The 19,542-nt window shown below is 37.7% G+C and overlaps 1 protein-coding gene and 1 long non-coding RNA gene across 5 annotated transcripts in view; one reads left to right on the plus strand and one right to left on the minus strand.

The window, feature by feature from the left end:
- Nucleotides 1-820: 820 nt before the first annotated feature.
- LOC129492126 (uncharacterized) lies at nt 821-6,665 on the minus strand. The gene is made up of 4 exons (XR_008660740.2): nt 6,056-6,665; nt 4,394-4,537; nt 1,419-1,479; nt 821-1,101 (listed from the first exon to the last, which is right to left on the minus strand). It is a non-coding gene; the product is annotated as an uncharacterized lncRNA (long non-coding RNA).
- SNCA (synuclein alpha) overlaps nt 4,478-19,542 on the plus strand; it is a 115,676-nt gene continuing 100,611 nt past the window's right edge. The window contains exons 1-5 of one of the 4 annotated variants that reach the window (XR_010113831.1): nt 4,478-4,546; nt 5,117-5,832; nt 6,005-6,047; nt 6,261-6,329; nt 7,106-7,195. Coding sequence is in view for 1 of the 4 variants with exons in the window: in XM_055297004.2 (XP_055152979.2) it covers nt 7,131-7,251; nt 14,523-14,564 (163 nt within the window). In the remaining 3 variants the exon portion in view is untranslated. Of the gene's footprint in view, nt 4,547-5,116; nt 5,833-5,866; nt 6,048-6,260; nt 6,330-7,105; nt 7,252-14,522; nt 14,565-19,542 lie in introns of those variants that run through there. The other 3 variants (XR_010113830.1, XR_010113829.1, XM_055297004.2) reach the window with 3 other exon arrangements.

The following is a 19,542-nucleotide window of genomic DNA, read 5'->3' on the forward strand; positions in this document are numbered from 1 at the left end:
TTAGTGGTGTGCTTTTTATATAGTGTTAAAAAGTTTCTTTCTTTCTTTTTTTTTTTCCCCAAGATGGAGTCTTGCTCTGTCGCCCAGGCTGGAGCGCAGCAGCGTGATCTCGGCTCAGTGCAACAACCACCTCCTAGGTTCAAGCAATTCTCCTGCCTCAGCCCCCCAAGTAGCTAGGATTACAGGCACTTGCCACCACGTCCAGCAGATTTTTGTATTTTTAGTAGAGATAGGGTTTTACCATCTTGGCCAGGCTGGTCTCGAACTCCCGACCTCAGGTAATCTGCCCACCTCAGCCTCCCAAAGTGCTGGGATTACAGGCGTGAGCCACTATGCCCGACCTAAAAAGTTTCTTAAATGTCACTTTATACCCTCAAATTATCTAGAAAGGAAAATGTATTAGATTCCTGGATATTTTGGATATTGTAAGGAACATACTTATTTGCTGTATATACTCTGTTTGTAACAGTATTGTTACTTCAGTTCAAAACAATACACAAAACATAAGTTCCCTTGATATTTTAAAAATTCATTTATTTTCTTCCTTTCTGAATACACATGCTGTTCAGTCTGTTGATTCTTCACTAATCTGAAATATTAGGGACTGATTTCTGAATTGGATATTCATTCTGAAGCCTTTCAGAGCCACTGGCACAAAGGGTTTGTCAAACTTGGAACACCATTTGTTGTATCATTTTATTTGTTTCTCTTGGCAGATCCACATAATTCATACAGAACTATGACACTGTCTTTTGAAAGAAACCAGGTTTAAGAATGTAAAAATGTTAATAAAGATAGTGAATGTTAATTCTGTCATTGTTACTGTATTTCTTCAAGCTGTGGCTGCAAACTGCTTTGAGTGATGTTATTGTAACTCACACATTAGGGAGAGAAAGACATGTTTGGTAGATTTTTAATTAATGATCCCTATCAATGCTCCTTGACCTTTCCCACTCTATCTCTCCACAACTTCCATCCCTGGTTGGAAATTTTTTGCTTACCCATACTAAGTGAGAGTTATTGATGGGAAGGCATCAGATATCTCATGTGTGTTGCTGGTGGGATGGGAGACTGTGGAGGATGGGAATAGGTGGAAATCTACTGCAATGGAAAAAAAAAAAAAAAAAAAGCATGTCCTAAGACACCCAAAACATGGAGGCTAGATAGTAACAATAGCCACTTGTTACTGAGAGCTTCCACTCTGCCTGGCTGTTTGCTATGAACCACATTATTCATTCCTTACAACAATCAAACAAGACAAGTAAAATATCATGCCCATTTTTTAATGAGAAAACTAGAGATTAGAGAGGTTATAGATACTTGCTCTGAGTCACTGGTAATGAGTAGCAGAGCTTTAATAAGTCCCTGAATTTAGGTTGTATCTAGTACATTTACTCTTAGAAGTCTATCATGCTCACCAGAGTTGCAGAGTTGAGTGTATTTCTTGGGCTCATTAATGTGTTCTTTTTCTTTCTAATACTAAAGTCATTTGAACTTGTTAGATTTTGAAATATTTAAATGTCTTTTCTATCTGGCTTTGATATCTTTAATCTTGGAATCTTGCATGCCTTCATATTCTTAGGACCACAAAACCACAGGAATATTTAAAATGATATCTAGTGGAAACAATACAAAGTTGGCCATGGAGTCAAATTAGAGAATCTGAATACTATGCTTCTTCTTGGTTGCTCTTCATATTTCTTCACAGTAACCCTATTCCCCCATCTCACGCTCACCCTCTTTCCAAAATCATACATAATTCACTCCCAGCAGTATGCATTAGGCTTTCTCTACTCTACCCACTATGAATTTACACGAGAAGCCTATCGTGATCTCACTACCTCGTCTCTCTCATATGTTTACAGAAGGTGAAAGGAAGGTGCAGATAGAGAATACGAAGCAGGTGGCTCCAACATCAACATTACATCACCCCTTGTGTTCACAACAAATACGGAATATTATCCAAAGATAATAAGGATTGTATTTTCTTAACTTAAACACATTAAATCAGTCCTCTCTTTAATCACTTGTTAATGGGCAGCGTCTTTATTTTCATGACATTCTACTCTGCTGTCTTTGATATAGCACAAGCTTACCACATACCATATCTAAAAATTCAGTTGTTCTATGGGGGTAAACAAAGTTTAGGTTAAGCATATATTTCATAGAATGTTAATCTATAGCAAAATTAATGAATTAAATCCAGATAAAATAATCCTATTAAGGTGTGGTAAAATATTTATGTTTCACTTAGCAAAGAGAAAACCAAACATGAATATTGTAGTTATGAATAGAATATGCATGTTAGTAATGCTTCCAAATACATTATTACTTCATATTTCTTATGAGGTACAAGCCATTCAATTAGTTTAACGTTATATTCAGAGAGGCTAAAGATTTACTGAAGACCATGCTGTCCATCAATAATGAAAAGAAAAATTAAAAAAACTTTATTTTAACTTCTAGTTCCCTTCTTTGTACTTGAGCAGCTTTGCCTCCTTAAGAATACAGATCTAGAACATATGCAATATCGCTATCAATATTATGTGTAATTAAAAGTTCATTGGATGTTTACTGTGTTCAAGGCATTTTGAGGAGTGACAAGAGTTAAACACATACTTGTAATTCAAAATGACAATGAAATTAGTCTACAGTTTTCTTTTTTTGTAGGTAGTGAGAAATCATCTACCCCTATTGAGGAATACCAATATAGAAAAGGCAAAACTTTAAATATGAATGAACTGTTTTATAATAACATAAGTTCTTCTCGATTTCTAGTGTCACATCCAAATTTGAAGGCTATTTCTAACACAGCTGTGTTATACCTTTTTCCTTCTCACTCTTTACCACACCCAATGGGTGAGGCTTCAGACAGAAACTGCTAATTCAGGAGACAATTGTGCCTTCTGTAACATTTTCTGCTAAATTGTCTCAGCTCTGCCACTTGAAAAAGCTAGGTGATCTCAGCCTATCACCAAAACTCTTGGAGCTCAGTTTCTCTGTCTATAAAAGTTACATAAAATGTAATTTATCTGCTTGTTATGACTAAATAACAAAGTACATTAGTCCTTTGCCAAAGGACTAACAAATTACCAAATAAAAGTGTGGAATCATGTCAAATGTTTATAAGAAGTGCAACTGTCCAAAAATAATTCTCTCACATTGGTCTGGTAATGAAACCTAAAATATCTCATTTTATTTACCTCTTTGACTTAAAGCACCAGGTCTCAAGGAGGTCAATGTTATACTATAAATATGTCATATGAAATAATATATTAAATAATTGTTGTAATACTCTATTGAGGTACTAGTTGTAATGAGGCACAATGGAAAACTTATACTATTAACAGTAGTAAAAAGAAATAACAAAAAGCAATAAAAAACAAACCACCCATTCACGCAACGACATGAATGAACCTCACAAATATTATGCTGAGTAAAAGAAGTCAGACAGATATAAAACAAAGGTTATACTACGGGATTAGATTTTTATGACATTCTAGAACATGCACATGAAAGTACAAGGTAACTGTCTGGAATGATGAAAATGTCCTGTGTCTTCAAAATAGTGTGGGTTACACTAATGCATGGCTTTTTCAAAACTGATTTAAAGGGACACAACATCTGAGCATTTCCCTAGGTGTAAATTGTACTGCAATTTAAAAAGATCATCTAATGACATTGTGGTTATTTTTAAACAGTTCTTAAATTTTGTGGATGCATACTGAATGTTTACAGCTGAAAAGATATATATAAAGCTTGAACTTGGTGAAAAAAAAGAGGGAGGATTGGTAGTGATAAAGTGAGTGGACTTATGGATGAGACATGATCAGCCATGCATTGAAAAAATGTAACGGTTGGGTGATCTTCACATGAGAGTCCTTTATTCTGTCTACTTTTGCATATGTTTGAATATTTCCATAACAAAAAGTTGAAAATAGAGCGATCACATGAGTTAATCTCCTCATTTACAAAAAAGAAAACTGGAAACAGAAGGAGAACATAACTTGTTCAAGGTCTCAAAGCGAGACAGCAAACTAGCTCCCAAGTCCAACCTTCTTGCTCTGGTCCTAAGCAAACAAAAAATATTAATATGAGCTACTGCATTATGGAAAGTCTGCTTTTCCAAAGGGCAGACCAAGAGTTCAAGGAAGAGTTTAAATAATAAATATTTGTGATCTTACTTTCATGCTTTTCTATTTTCCACTGAACACATATGCATTATCTTCTATATGTCTTTTATGTGTAATCATTTGCTTACTGTTCCTTGTGGTTGTAAAGTTGTTTTGTATGTTTAAATTTGATTTTACTCAAATTTCAGAACCCAAATTAGTGCAAGAATCAGACAAAGCATAACTTTCTATAAATATAAAAACAATTAAAAAAAACATACAGCAAAAACGAGTTGTTGTTTCCCCCCCTCTTCCAGTGCTTAACTAATCTTCCGAATCCAGGCACAGAAAGCAAAGGCTTTCTGCTAGTGGGAGGAGCTTGCTTCTCCATTCTGGTGTGATCCAGGAACAGCTGTCTTCCAGCTCTGAAAGAGGTGAAAATGTGTTAAGCTATGCAAAAATTGTCTTGAAGTTCGCGTGTGTCTGTGTGTCTGTTCGTGTGGTGGGTAGGGGGAGAGAAAAGGAGGTGTCAATTCTGAGGGCAACGAGAATCAGAAGTCAGAAAGGTGAGTGGTGTGTAGCATCTCCCTTTCAGAAGGGGCTGAAGGAGAAATTGGATATGATGGTCTGGTAGGCTAAATCAAGCCGGATTTTTCTCCCAGACAAAGGGAGATCTGCAAAGTAAGTCCCATTTCTAGAGCTAAAAGCCTTAGGACCGCTTGTTTTAGACAGCTGGGGAATATTTATTCCTTGTTCCACTGATGGGAAAATCAGCGTCTGGCAGGCGCTGATTGGTGGAAAGGAAAATGGTGATAGTAGGGTGGGAAGAGGATTTGCTGAGCCTTCTCCTGCCTCCTCAACCCGTAACTCTCCCTTAGTAGTCTCCGCTTCACCCTCAGGAGCCTTTCCGGCTCGTCCTAGATTAAGAGCAAACGAAAACCTTGAGGATATTTGAACTAAAGCGACCCCTAACGTTGTAACCTGTGACCGTGATTAAATTTCAGCGATGCGAGGGCAAAGTGCTCTCGGCGGTGCGGTGTGAGCCACCTCCCTGCGCTACCCGTCTCCTCCAGCAGCTCCCCAAGGGATAGGCTCTGCCCTTGGTGGTCGACCCTCAGGCCCTCGGCTCTCCCAGGTCGACTCTGACGAGGGGTAGGGGGTGGTCCCGGGAGGACCCAGAGGAAAGGCGGGGACAAGAAGGGAGGGGAATGGGAAAGAGGGAGAGGCATCATCCCAAGCCCAACCGCTCCCGATCACCACAAGAGTGCTCGTGACCCTAAACTTGAGGTGAGGCGCAAAAGCGCCCCCACTTTCCCGCCTTGCGCGGCCAGGCAGGCGGCTGGAGTTGATGGTTCACCTTGCGCCACCTGCCCCAAACCCATCCGAGATAGGGAACGAAGAGCACGCTGCAGGGAAAGCAGCGAGCGCCGGGAGAGGGGCGGGGAGAGGCGCTGACAAATCAGCGGTGGGGGCGGAGAGCCGAGGAGAAGGAGAAGGAGGAGGACCAGGAGGAGGAGGACGGCGACGACCAGAAGGGGCCCAAGAGAGGGGGCGAGCGACCGAGCGCCGCGTCGCGGGGGTGAGGTGCGTGCGAGCTGCAGCGCAGACCCCGGCCCGGCCCCTCCGAGAGCGTCCTGGGCGCTCCCTCACGCCTTCCCTTCAAGCCTTCTGTCTTTCCATCCTCGTGAGCGGAGAACTGGGAGTGGCCATTCGACGACAGGTTAGCGCGTTTGCCTCCCACGCCCCCAGCCTCGCGTCGCCGGCTCACAGCGGCCTCCTCTGGGGACAGTCCCCCTCCCGGTGCCGCCTCCGCCCTTCCTGTGCGCTCCTTTTCCTCCTTCCCTGTTAAATATTATTTGGGAATTGTTTAAATTTTTTTTTTTTTTTTAAAGAGGTGGGGGGGAATCGGAGTTGTGGAGAAGCAGAGGGACTCAGGTAAGTACCTGTGGATCTAAACGGGCGTCTTTGGAAATCCTGGAGAACGCCGGGTGGGAGACAAATGGTCGAGGGCACCAGGAGGGGGTGGTGCTGCGGTGAGGACCCGCTGAGCCGGGTCTCTGGGAGGTGAGTACTTGTCCCTTTGGGGAGCCTAAGGAAAGAGACTTGACCTGGCTTTCGTCCTGCTTCTGATATTCCCTTCTCCACAAGGGCTGAGAGATTAGGCTGCTTCTCCGGGATCCGCTTTTCCCCGGGAAACGCGAGGATGCTCCATGGAGCGTGAGCATCCAACTTTTATTTCTCTCTTACCTAAAATCCGTCTGCCCGCTCTCTTGGTTTTTGTCTGTAAAGTAAGCAAGCTGCGTTTGGCAAATAATGAAATGGAAGTGCAGGGAGGCCAAGTCAACAGGTGGTAAAGGGTTAACAAGTGCGCGCGCGGGGGTTCGCTAGGGTGGAGGCTGAGAACGCCCCCTCGGGTGGCTGGCGCGGGGTTGGAGACGGCCCGCGAGTGTGAGCGGCGCCTGCTCAGGGTAGATAGCTGAGGTCGGGGGTGGATGTTCGGATGGATTAGAATCACCACCCTTGGGCTCGCTGTTTGCCTGAGGTTGAACCACACCCAGAGTGAGTAGTTAGTTCTCTTGCCTACGCCTCTCCACCATCAACCTGTTAGCCTTCTTCTGGGATTCATGTTAAGGATGCCCCTGACCCTAAGCCTCCAGCTTCCATGCTTCTAACTCATACTGTTACCCTTTAGACCCCGGGAATTTAAAAAAGGGGTGAATCTTTTCATGCAACTCCACTTCTGAAATGCAGTAATAACAACTCAGGGGATTCATCCTAATCCATGGTTAGGTGGCTAGACTTTTACTAGCCAAGATGGATGGGAGATGCTAAATTTTTAATGCCAGAGCTAAAAATGTCTGCTTTGTCCAATGGTTAAATGAGTGTACACTTAAAAGAGTCTCACACTTTGGAGGGTTTCTCATGATTTTTCAGTGTTTTTTGTTTATTTTTCCCCAAAAGTTCTCATTCAAAGTGTATTTTATGTTCTCCAGTGTGGTGTAAAGGAATTCATTAGCCATGGATGTATTCATGAAAGGACTTTCAAAGGCCAAGGAGGGAGTTGTGGCTGCTGCTGAGAAAACCAAACAGGGTGTGGCAGAAGCAGCAGGAAAGACAAAAGAGGGTGTTCTCTATGTAGGTAGGTAAACCCCAAATGTCACTTTGGTGTTTGTTCATGACTGATGGGTTAGGATAATCAATACTCTAAATGCTGGTAGTTCTCTCTCTTGATTCATTTTTGCATCATTGCTTGTCAAAAAGGTGGACTGAGTCAGAGGTATGTGTAGGTAGGTGAATGTGAATGTGTGTATTTGAGCTAATAGTAAAAAAATGCAGCTGTTTGCTTTTCCAGATTTTTAATTTTGCCCTAATATTTAGGACTTCTTAAAAATGAATGTTTCTCTGCATACATAATTCTATTTCAGAGAACAGTTTTAAAAACTCATAGTCTTTTAAAAAGTATCAAGAATATTCTTAAGAATCAAAATCATTGATGGGTCTGTGATTTCTTTTACCATCCTGAATAATGTTTGTCAATTTTAATCCATTCTGATTTTTAAAATATGACTTTGATATGCCCCTGTGATGTGTATAAAGAGACCTATTTGTGGCCCTAAAATGGAAAGAAGAGATTAGTCTTTGGTAGAGTTACTTCATGTGATCATTTGGTCTCTGTGAACACTGAGGACAGAGAAAAGTGCTTGAGGGCTGCTACTAATCTCTCAGAAACATTTATATAGTTCATCCATCAAATGACACACATACTAAAAGAATACAGAAATTGATGCTTATTACCTCTTGTTCCTAAAGTTCCACCTTGGGGTATACATCCAAACTCTGACTCTCTTTTCTGGATCTTGAACTGTATTCAGTTGAGTGTCATTTTACAAACCACTTTGAATTCCTTGGAAAAGAATAGACACACACGCTCTCATCCACAGGGATAGACACACACACTCAACATAGACACATTGCCCATTCTTCCTCTCTTCTTTCTCCTCTGAGGTTTTCACATTCTCTGGTGGCAACTATAGCAGTAAGAGTCAAAGGGTGAACAGTCAGGTGGAGGATGAGCACATGAGTTGCCTAGCTGAAACACGTGCTCCGTCTATGTCTGCAAAGTGAAAGAAAGCTACACTATCTCTTCAAGATAGATCAGTGGGGGAAATTTTATACTTGGGATGATTTATATGAATGCGTCTCGTCGAAGTTCACAACACATTTTTTTTTCAGTTTTTTATTTTCAGTTTTTAGAGTCAGGATCTTGCTCTGTCACTCAGGCTGGACTGCAGTGATGTTATCATAGCTCACTGCAGCCTTGAATTCCTGGGCTCATGTCATGCCCCCCACCTCAGCCTCCTGAGTAGCCAGGATTATAGGCATGTGCCATTGCCTCATTATTTAGACTTTTCTTATGTTGACTTAATCTTCCCACAAATCTTCAATTAAATTACTTTTTTTCTACCTTAAAACATATTTTCAGAAAGTCATTGAAATAGAGTGTTATAAGAGGAAAAAATTGGTGAGTTAAGATTAAATATTTTATGAAGTGTGAATTATACCTTTTTAGATGGAATTTGGAATACTGAATCAGTGACATGCAGTTTATCCATATCTTTCCTTTTGTCCTCAGATTTCCAAGTTCTGCAAGCACAAGTTTCTTTGACTTAGTTACCTTCAATGTCTCTCATGGCATTTAACACATAGCACATTCTATAAATTATTTATTGGTTACATTCTGAGTTCTAATTGAGAGTTGAACTTATACACAGAATTTAAGACAAAAAATGACCATGCGAAGACAAATAGTATAGTCCAGGCGTTGGCAAAATTTTTGGTAAGAAATCAGATAGCACATATTTTAAGCCATGAGATCTATGTCTTGGCCAGGTGCCGTTGCTCAGGTCTTTAATCCCAGCACTTTGAGAGCCCAAGCCTGGTGGATCACTTGAGCCCAGGGGTTTGAGACCAGCTTGGGCCACATGGTGAAACCTTGTGTCTACAAACAATGCAAAAATTAGCCGGGTATGGTAGCATGCACCTGTATTGCCAGCTACCCAGGAGGCTGAGGGAGGGGGATGGCTTGAGCCATACAGCTTGCTGCAGAGGTTGCAGTGAGCCAAGATCTAGCCACTGCACCCCAGCCTGGGTGGCAGAGTGAGACCCTGTCTTAAAAAAAAAAAAAAAAATCTATGTCTCAATTCTGCTGTTGAAGTGTGAAAGTAGTCACAAACAATAACTAGTGTGGCTGTGTTCCAATAAAACTTCATTTATCAAAACAGGTGGTGGGCTGGAATTGTCTTGTAGGTTGTAGCTTGCTGACTACTGATAGAGTGGAAAGAACATGCACTAATCACACAAACCAAAGTTTTAGTTGAGACTACATCACTTATTACCTTTAGGGTCTTGGGGAAGCGTACTTAACATCTCTGAGCATCACTTCCCTGATTAGTAAAAAATATGATTTTGAAAACTGCAACTACCTTGCAGTTTTTGTGAGAATGTCATAATCAGACAGGACATATGAATAATTGAGCACACTTTTATATATAGGAACCATGGTTATTATTATCAAATAAACTCTCCAACAGAGTAATTACTTTGCCAACATGTTTCCTATTTATTCTTTTGTCCTTCATTACATAACTAGTTTGAAAGATTGGAGGTGACCAAAGACCATTTTATAATTTCACTTATGGCCAAAGATGTTTGGTAGAAGCCTCATAAGAAAAGTAATCTCATTCCTTTATAAGAATATACTTTTGACAACTACTTTTTAACTCATTGAAGAACTACCTTAATGATCAGTGTTATTTTTGTGGGTTTTGTTCCCTCCATTTTTGTTATCTGTGTACACAAATTTTCAATCAACATACTTCAATTTAATAGACAAAAATTTCTTAAAATAACTCAGAAATTAATTAGATCTAAATCCAAAAGCAGAAAGATTTAATTATGGTTTATATAATGCTCAGTAATATAAATGCAATAAATGCAAGAAAATGATGATCTTTTGAATCTCTACCAATGCCACTCTGCTCAATAAGCGGCAGTGGCTGTCAGTGAAATTGATAGCAAATTACAAGTCAAAATGTGCTTCAACTCACTAAGCTGACAAAGTCAACATAACATGCACAACAGGGATAGCGAGTTCTCAAAACTCTCAGGTATTACTTCTGACCTTCTTCTCCACTCTGTGCTCTTTTGAGGTTGGGAAGACAAGATAGGGTGGGTGTGGGACACCTCCGCTCAGGGAAGCCATCAGCTCTGGTGTCCCTACAGCATTTATACCTTGCTAGTCACATAACCACTTGGCACCTATTTTGTAGCTGTATGTTATCAATTACAGATTAATCATAAATTAAAGCCTAACCATCAATTACAGATTATTAGTAAATAATTATGACCTCAAAGAACAGCTGATTGGTTTGATACATGGTAACCGTATGAGGACTCTCATTTATCTCTTTTTTTTTAGGTTATATACATATCTCTTTGTTTGGGGTTACACTACAAAAATATAAAATATGTTGCATAAGATATTTATAAAAAATAATTAATTATAAGTTCTAATGGTTTGGTTTAGTGGCATTCTTTTTTTTTTTTTTTTTCTGAGATAGGGTCTCAGTCTGTCACTTCACTCCAGGCTGAAGTGCAGTGGTATGATCTAGGCTCACTGCAACCTCCAACTCCTGGATTCAATTGATTCTCCTGACTCAGCCTCCTGAGTAGCTGAAATTACAGGCACGCACCACCGCGCCTGGCTAATTTTTGTATTTTTAGTAGAGACGGGGTTTCACTATGTTAGCCAGGATGGTCTCGAACTCCTGATCTCATCATCTTCCCACCTCGGCCTCCCAAAGTGCTGGGATTACAGGCGTGAGCCATTGCACCTGGCCTAGTGGCATTCTTTTTTAAAAATAAATTTAATTGTGTATATTTAGGGTATACAACATGATGTTATGGGATACATTAGACACTAAAAAATTACTATATTGAAGCAAATTAATATATTCATAATCTCCCATAGTTACCTTTTTTGTTGTTTTTGTGGCAAGAGCAGCTAAAATCCACTTATTTATCATGAATCTCAAATATAGTACAATTTTATCACCTATAGTCCTCATACATTAGATCTGTACACTTGTTCATCCTACACATCTGCTACTTGCTTGGATCCTCTGGCCTATATGTTGCTATTTTCTACCTACTTTTCCACCCCTATTAACCCTGTTTTTTACTTAGTCTCTGTATATTTGAATTTTGTTTCAAGCTTCCACATATATGTGAGATAATGTAATATTTTTCTTTCTGTGTTTGGTTTATTTCACTTAGCATAATGTTGTCTGGGTTCATCTATGTTGTAAATGGTAGGATCTTGTTTTCTTAGGGCTGACTGATATTCCATTGTATCTATGTACCACAGTCTTTTTATCTACCTATCTATCGGTAAACACTTTAGTTGTGGCTATTATGTTTTTCTTTTTTTCTTTTTTGGAGACAGGGTCTTGCTGTCACCCAGGCTGCAATGGAGTGGTGTTATCATAGCTCACTGTAACCTCAAACTTCTGGGCTCAAGAGATCCTCCTGCCTTGGCTTCCCAAGTAGCTGGGACTACAGGCATACATTACCATGCCTGGCTAATTTTTAATATTTTTTGTAGATACAGAATCTCACTCTGTTGCCCAGACTGGTCTCAAACTCCTAATTCAAATTTAAAATACAGTATGACGATTCTGTAAAATATAAAAAACATGTCCACTCCCTATAGGAAGTTATACAATGAGAAGAAGAAAAACACTATTTACATTACTCTTGAAAAGTTTTTTACAAAGAAATAAAACACTTTAATTTTTAATGTTTTAAATTCTGGTTTGCTAAATAAATAAATATTAGTTTTAGTGTTTTTAAAATTCCTTATATATTTATAAGTGATCTTCCTGCCTCAGCCTCCCAAAGCGCTGGGATTCCAAGCAAGAGCCACTGTGTTGGGCCCTTGAGAACAGATATGCTGAAATCTTTTCTTGTGGATCTACACCCAGAAGAGGGATTGCTGGGTCATATGCTACTCTATTTTTAATTTTTCTTTTATTTTTAGTGAACATATAATTGTATATAATTGTGGGATCCAGAATTATATTTCTATACATGTATACAATGCGTGATAATCAAATCAAGGTAATTAACATATCCATTACCTGAAACATTTATCATTCCTTTGTGGTGGGAACATTAAAAACTAAAAACTCTCTCTTCTAGATTTTTGAACATATGCAATAAACTATTGTTAAGTATATCACCCTACAGTACTACAGAATGCTAGAACTTATTCCTCATATTTGGCTCCAATTTCATATTCCTTAACCAACCTCTCCATATCCTCCCCTCCCTCTTACCCTTGTCAGCCTCTAATAATCATAATTCTACTCTCTACTTCTATCTCATTGTCTTTGATTCAGAATATGTTTCATAATATAACCAAAGGTCAAATTCTTAGGTACTGCTAAGGCAAAGACAACGTGGGGTGCAGGGGGTGAGGATGAGAGATAGAGATTGAAACATATTCTCTTAAACATCAGCTGTTCTCACTCTGCATAGTTCCAGCACACACAAATTCCAGTTACCATGGTTAGTTAAATAACACCAGCCCCTAACAACACAATTCAAATTTCTGTTACCACAGTATACTGAAAGTCATTGCATAAAGTGCAAACTTTGCTGCTAACTCTTCAGCCTTCAAATCATTACATAAATAACAGAAAACCATTATAATCAGTGACAAAACCACAGCACTTCTTTCAAAGCTTTTTGGAGACTGGTTGCTTCACATCTGTTATGCAGTTCATACAGACAGCAATGCCCGTACTTGTGTGGCCACATTGTCTCCCAGTGGTGAGCCCATGTGATGTTTCACAAAAATGCACAATCAAAAGAGAAAACTGGCCAGCAAAGATGAAACAGTAGCAAACAAAGGAAGTGAAACATGCTGGAAGTAAAATTTGAATCAAACATAAGTTGATTTATACAAGAAGTAGCCACCCTGAGGATGTTGTCACTGCTGCAATTCGGGAGACTCTAAATATGCAGTCAGAGGAACATATTGAGGTGAAGGTATCCGTATAATGGGGAAAGAGGTTGTGATAAAGAGTGAAGGTGTCCCAGAGGAAGCGATGCTGAAAAGTACACCTTATGTTAAATACACTGTCAGTATATCATGACATTAAAGTTCAAATGGTAACATTTTGTAAACTGATCCAAACTTAAAAAGGAGTATGATAATTCTGTAAAACATAAAAATCATGCCTATTCCATAAATTATACAGTGTGAATTACACTGAAAAATCCAACATTAGAGAGGATATGAATAAAATTTTTCACAAGCATAATTTTAATAATACACCAAATAATTATTTGTATTCAAGTTTAGTAATGGTCAAGGTTTGGAAGAAATTCTGATCCTGTGTAGAGACCCTAGTTTGAATGTGCTTATAGCCTATTATTACATGTGTAATGTTACATAAATTACTTAACTCGGATTTTTAATTTCATCAGATATTTAAAATGGGCATAATATAACTATATTAAATGGATGTTATGAAGATTAAATAAGATGATATGTAAAATGTTTTTTTTTGTTTTTTGTTTTTTGTTTTTTTGAGACAGAGTCTTGCTCTGTTACCCAGGCTGGAGTGCAGTGGCACAATCTTGGCTCACTGCAAGCTCCGCCTCCCGGGTTCACGCCATTCTCCTACCTCAGCCTCCCGAGTAGCTGGGACTACAGGCACCTGCCACCACGCCCGGCTAATTTTTTATATTTTTAGTAGAGACAGGGTTTCACCATATTAGCCAGGATGGTCTCGATCTGCTGACCTCATGATCCACCCGCCTCGGCCTCCCAAAGTGCTGGGATTACAGGCATGAGCCACCACACCCGGTCTAAAATGTTTTTTACATAATGGGTGTTCAGCACATGTTAAAGCCTTCTCTCCATCCTTCTTCGCTTTTGTTTCATGGGTTGACTAATCTGAATCTAGTGCCGCACTTTTAAAGCTTCTACAGCTCTGAATTCAAAATTATCTTCTCACTGGGCCCCAGTGTTATCTCATTCTTTTTTCTCCTCTGTAAGTTGATATGTGATGTGGGAACAAAGGGGATAAAGTCATTATTTTGTGCTAAAATCGTAATTTGAGAGGACCTCCTGTTAGCTGGGCTTTCTTCTATTTATTATGGTGGTTACTGGAGTTCCTTCTTCTAGTTTTAGGATATATATATATATTTTTTTCTTTCCCTGAAGATACAATAATATATAGACTTCTGAAGATTGAGATTTTTAAATTAGTTGTATTGAAAACTAGCTAATGAGCAGTTTAAGGCTAGCTTGAGACTTATGTCCTGAATTTGTTTTTGTAGGCTCCAAAACCAAGGAGGGAGTGGTGCATGGTGTGGCAACAGGTAAGCTCCATTGTGCTTATATCCAAAGACGATATTTAAAGTATCTAGTGATTAGTGTGGCCCAGTATTCAACATTCCGAATGAAATTGTAAAACAATCACTGAGCATATCAGTCTTATTGAAACTGAATTCTTTATATTTTTAAATAGGTAAATATTGATTATAAATAAAAAATATACTTGCCAAGAATAATGATGGCTTTGAATTGATAAGCTACATTTTATTTATAGTAAGTGGACATTTAAATATTCTGACCAAAAATGTATTGACAAACTGCGGACAAAAATAAAATGTGAATATTGCCATAATTTTAAAAAAAGAGTAAAATTTCTGTTGATTACAGTAAAATATTTTGACCTTAAATTATGTTGATTATAATATTCCTTTGATAATTCAGAGTGCATTTCAGGAAACACCCTTGGACAGTCAGTAAATTGTTTATTGTATTTGTATTTGTATTGTTATGGTATAGCTATTTGTACAAATATTATTGTACAATTATTACATTTCTGATTATATTATTCATTTGGCCTAAATTTACCAAGAAGTTGAATAAGTCAATTAGGTTTACAATCAAGAAATATCAAAAGTGATGAAAATGATGATAATCATCATCAGATGTTGAGGAAGATGAGGATGAGAGTGCCAGAAATAGAAAAATCAAAGGAGAACCAAAATTTAACAAATTAAAAGCCCGCAGACTTGCTGTAATTACGTTTTCTGTTGTAAGTACTCCACGTTTCCTGGCAGATGTGGTGAAGCAAAAGATATAATCAGAAATATAATTTATATGATCAGAAAGCATTAAACACAATAGTGCCTGTAAAAATAAAATGTTCCTATCACTGACTTCTAAAATGGAAACGAGGACAATGATATGGGAATCTTAATACAGTGTTGTGGATAGGACTAAAAACACAGGAGTCAGATCTTCTTGGTTCAACTTCCTGCTTACTCCTTACCAGCTGTGCGTTTTTTGCAAGATTCTTCACCTCTATGTGATTTAGCTTCCTCATCTATAAAATAATTCAGTGAATTAATGTACACAAAACTTCTGGAAAACAAAAGCAAACAATATGTATTTTATAAGTGTTACTTATAGTTTTATGGTGAACTTTCTTCTGCAACATTTTTACAACTAGTGGAGAAAAATATTTCTTTAAATGAATACTTTTGATTTAAAAATGAGAGTGTAAAAATAAAACAGACTCCTTTGAAACTAGCTCTCTTAGAAGTTAATTGTGCACCTTTAATGGGCTCTGTTGCAATCCAACAGGGAACTAGGTAAGTAAGTGGACTATGTTGCCTTCTAGGGACCTCCTATAAATATGATATTATGAAGCATGATTATAATAAGAACTAGATAACAGACAGGTGGAGACTCCACTATCTGAAGAGGGTCAGCCTAGATGAATGGTGTTCCATTTAGTAGTTGAGGAAGAACCCATGAGGTTTAGAAAGCAGACAAGCACGTGGCAAGTTTTGGAGTCAGTGGTAAAAATTAAAGAACCCAATTATTACTGTCACCTAATGATCTAATGGAGACTGTGGAGATGGGCTGAATTTTTTTAGTCTTCTCCAGAATGGCAAAATGTAAACACATATCTGTGTGTGTGTGTGTATGTGTGTGTGTGTGTGTGTGTGAGAGAGAGAGAGAGAGACTGAAGTTTGTACAATTAGACATTTTATAAAATGTTTTCTGAAGGACAGTGGCCCACAATCTTAAGTTTCTAACATTGTACAATGTTGGGAGACTTTGCATACTTTATTTTCTCTTTAGTATATTAAGGAATCTGAGATGTCCTACAGTAAAGAAATTTGCATTGCATAGTTAAAATCAGGGTTATTCAAACTTTTTGATTATTGAAACTTTTCTTCATTAGTTACTAGGGTTGAATGAAACTAGTGTTTCACAGAAAACTGTGGGAAATGTTGCTAGGCAGTAAGGACACAGTGATTTCAGCATGGGCAATATTTACAGCAATTGCACCCATGAACCACCCTGGCAGTAGTGAAATAAGCAAAAATGCTGTCATAACTAGTATGGCTATGAGAAACACATTGGGATAAATCAGCTGCTATCATAATCATTCCCCTCCCACATCAGATAAATGAATTAACTTTTTGAATAGAGTTATTTAATATAAAGTGCTTAAGTCTAATTATAAGAAGAAATAAGATAATTACACTTCAATGGTTAAAGAGAGGGAGAATAATTTGCATATTATGCCTGATGTAAAATGTTTATTATGGGTACATATTAAGTGCTAGCTAATTGTTAATTGTTCTTGTTACAAGTTTTAATGCAGGGAAACAAGAAACTATTACATAGTACCTAATATTATCTTCTAATATTAAAGAAACAATTTCCCCTAAATTCATCTCATTTGCTTTTTTTTTTTCGGTGGGGCGGGGGAGAAATATAGACTTCAGTAAACTTGGGCTGGGAACTTTCTACCTACAAAGTTCAAGGAAAATAAATTATCCTAATTAGATAATATCAATGAAAAATCCACCAACTTAAATCCTGGCTGTTTGATCTCAGGAAATTATTTCAGTTATCAACTTAATGCATCATATTATAGAAATATATGAAAATGGGTTTAATTAAACTTACTGAATGATATGTTTTTTAAGGTACTTTAAAAGTAAACTATGATATAAAGTTACTTATTTTTCATGCAAGTATAGTATAAAGAAATTTCTAACACTGGAGATTTTCTGAAGGTTTTGATTCTTATAAATTTATTACATCATAACGAACAAAACTAATTTTCAACATATTGTGATTTAAATTTCCTTAGTAAATTGTTTTAAATTTATTTTCTTTAAATCCATCACTTGTATAGCAATTCAAAACTAGATATTAATTTTATAATTTTGTTTAATGTCAAAGGTTAGATTTGGCTATATCTATTCTAAAAGTTGATATCACATTTCCTTTTTGGAATTTTATTTTTAAAGTAGCTAAAGTCAAATATAAACCTATTATTTATATTAATGCAGACATTAGAGATAGACACTAAATTTTAGTATATTCTAAATTATTTATTATTTACAATGAAATAATATAAAGAAAAATAAAGCAGAATCCCTGACTTCAAAGAATTCAATTGCTGAAAAACAGATACCATTTATTAGACCCAAAATGTACTAATATGAGTGTGTCTCTTTTCCTTTTGTTTTGTCACCCGTCATTTGTAATATCAGTGAGTAGAGAAATAGTGTGAAAGGCCCTCAAGGGGAAAAATAGAGGTTAAAGGTCAGCAGAGACCCTACTAGAGAAATCAGTTCTACGGAAATGTTTTTAAATGTGTCGATTATTGCTACATGTACACTCTGTCATTTTGTAATGTAACCACTTTATTTATTATTATAATAATAAAACAATGAAATTATAATAATGTACAGAGTACATTTTACTGTACAGTGTATTGCATTAAAACTAGATTAAAATTTATACATCTATGAAAGTTTATCTAGATATTATAAAATTTATGGCTGGATCTGTAAAAAATTCAAAACCTATTTTTAATCTTGCTTTGAGATTTTACAACAAGAAAACGTTCGTTTCAAGCAAAATTTTCAATTCACATCCTTGAAAAGAAAAAAAATGACAACTTGAAACACATAATTGACTATTTTTAAAGGATCAACATTTCAGAAATGTTTTAAAACATAAGATTTTCAGTACAGCTTTTCACTGGCATTTAAATCGAACTTTGAATTGTAAATAGCTCTTACTCTTAAGGAGACATCAGCCATATCCTTAGAAGTGGCACGGAGTTGGTAGGTAGTTGTAGAAAATTCTAGCCTAAAAGACAAATAGGGAGCAACACTACTGTGGACCCTTTCTGGTCTTGGGCTGTGTGGCTATGTCAGGCTTCCCCACATTGCCCGAACTAAGGAGAAAGCCTCTTGTCCTTACAGACCCCCTTAGCTTCTATGACTTACATCGTCTATTTGAAAACGAATTGCTTTGTCCACACCATTTAAATACTGGCTTCAGGCCGGGCGCGGTGGCTCACGCCTGTTATCCCAGCACTTTGGGAGGCCGAGGCTGGCGGATCGCGAGGTCAGGAGATCGAGACCATCCTGGCTAACAGGGTGAAACCCTGTCTCTACTAAAAATACAAAAAAATTAGCCGGGCATGGCAGCGTGCGCCTGTAGTCCCAGCTGCTGGGGAGGCTGAGGCAGGAGAATGGTGTGAACCCGGGAGTCGGAGCTTGCAGTGAGCCGAGATCGCGCCACTGCACTCCAGCCTGGGTGACAGAGCAAGACTCGGTCTCAAAATAAATAAATAAATAAATAAATAAATATTGGCTTCTTCAACTGGTGAGATGAAACCTATACAATAATCATGTGAATAGCACTGAACAGCTGTCATGGTGTAACTCCTCTCAGACTGAGGCTTATCTGGGTAGTACAAAGCATGTCAAGAAAATGTGCCTTCATTTCCTTAGATGAGTGTCCCCATCCTCCACTGTCCTCCACTGTTCTCCTCTCTGCTTCTATGATATCAACTTTTTTTTTTTTCTTTAAATTCCACATGAGTGAGATCATGTGGTTGTTTGCCTTTCTGTTTCTGGCTTATTTAACTGAACAAGAAAATTTTTGACATGAAATTAAACTTCTGCTTATAAACTCAATTCAAACTATTTACACTGTCTTCTCAAAAATGTTAACTTATTTTAATAAATCTACTGAATGACCGTATCTCATTTTGTTTTATGAAAAGAAATTGTAAGGGTCTCAATAGCCTCTTCATTTTCATACGGTCTAGCTCCTTTGCTCCTATTAAAATTACTGCAAATTTAGCTTTTTAAGAACCCTTTGTTTCACTACCTGAAGTTCTATAAAAAGATCCAAGTTCCTTCACAACCCTCTTATGCTGTTATTCATACATATGTGATAATACCACATCTGAACACATAGATAATAAGTAGGGGCTGGGTGCGGTGGATCATGCCTATAATC

The sequence above is a fragment of the Symphalangus syndactylus genome, chromosome 10 (assembly GCF_028878055.3).
Source record: "Symphalangus syndactylus isolate Jambi chromosome 10, NHGRI_mSymSyn1-v2.1_pri, whole genome shotgun sequence".
In the NCBI taxonomy this organism is placed as follows: domain Eukaryota; kingdom Metazoa; phylum Chordata; class Mammalia; order Primates; family Hylobatidae; genus Symphalangus; species Symphalangus syndactylus.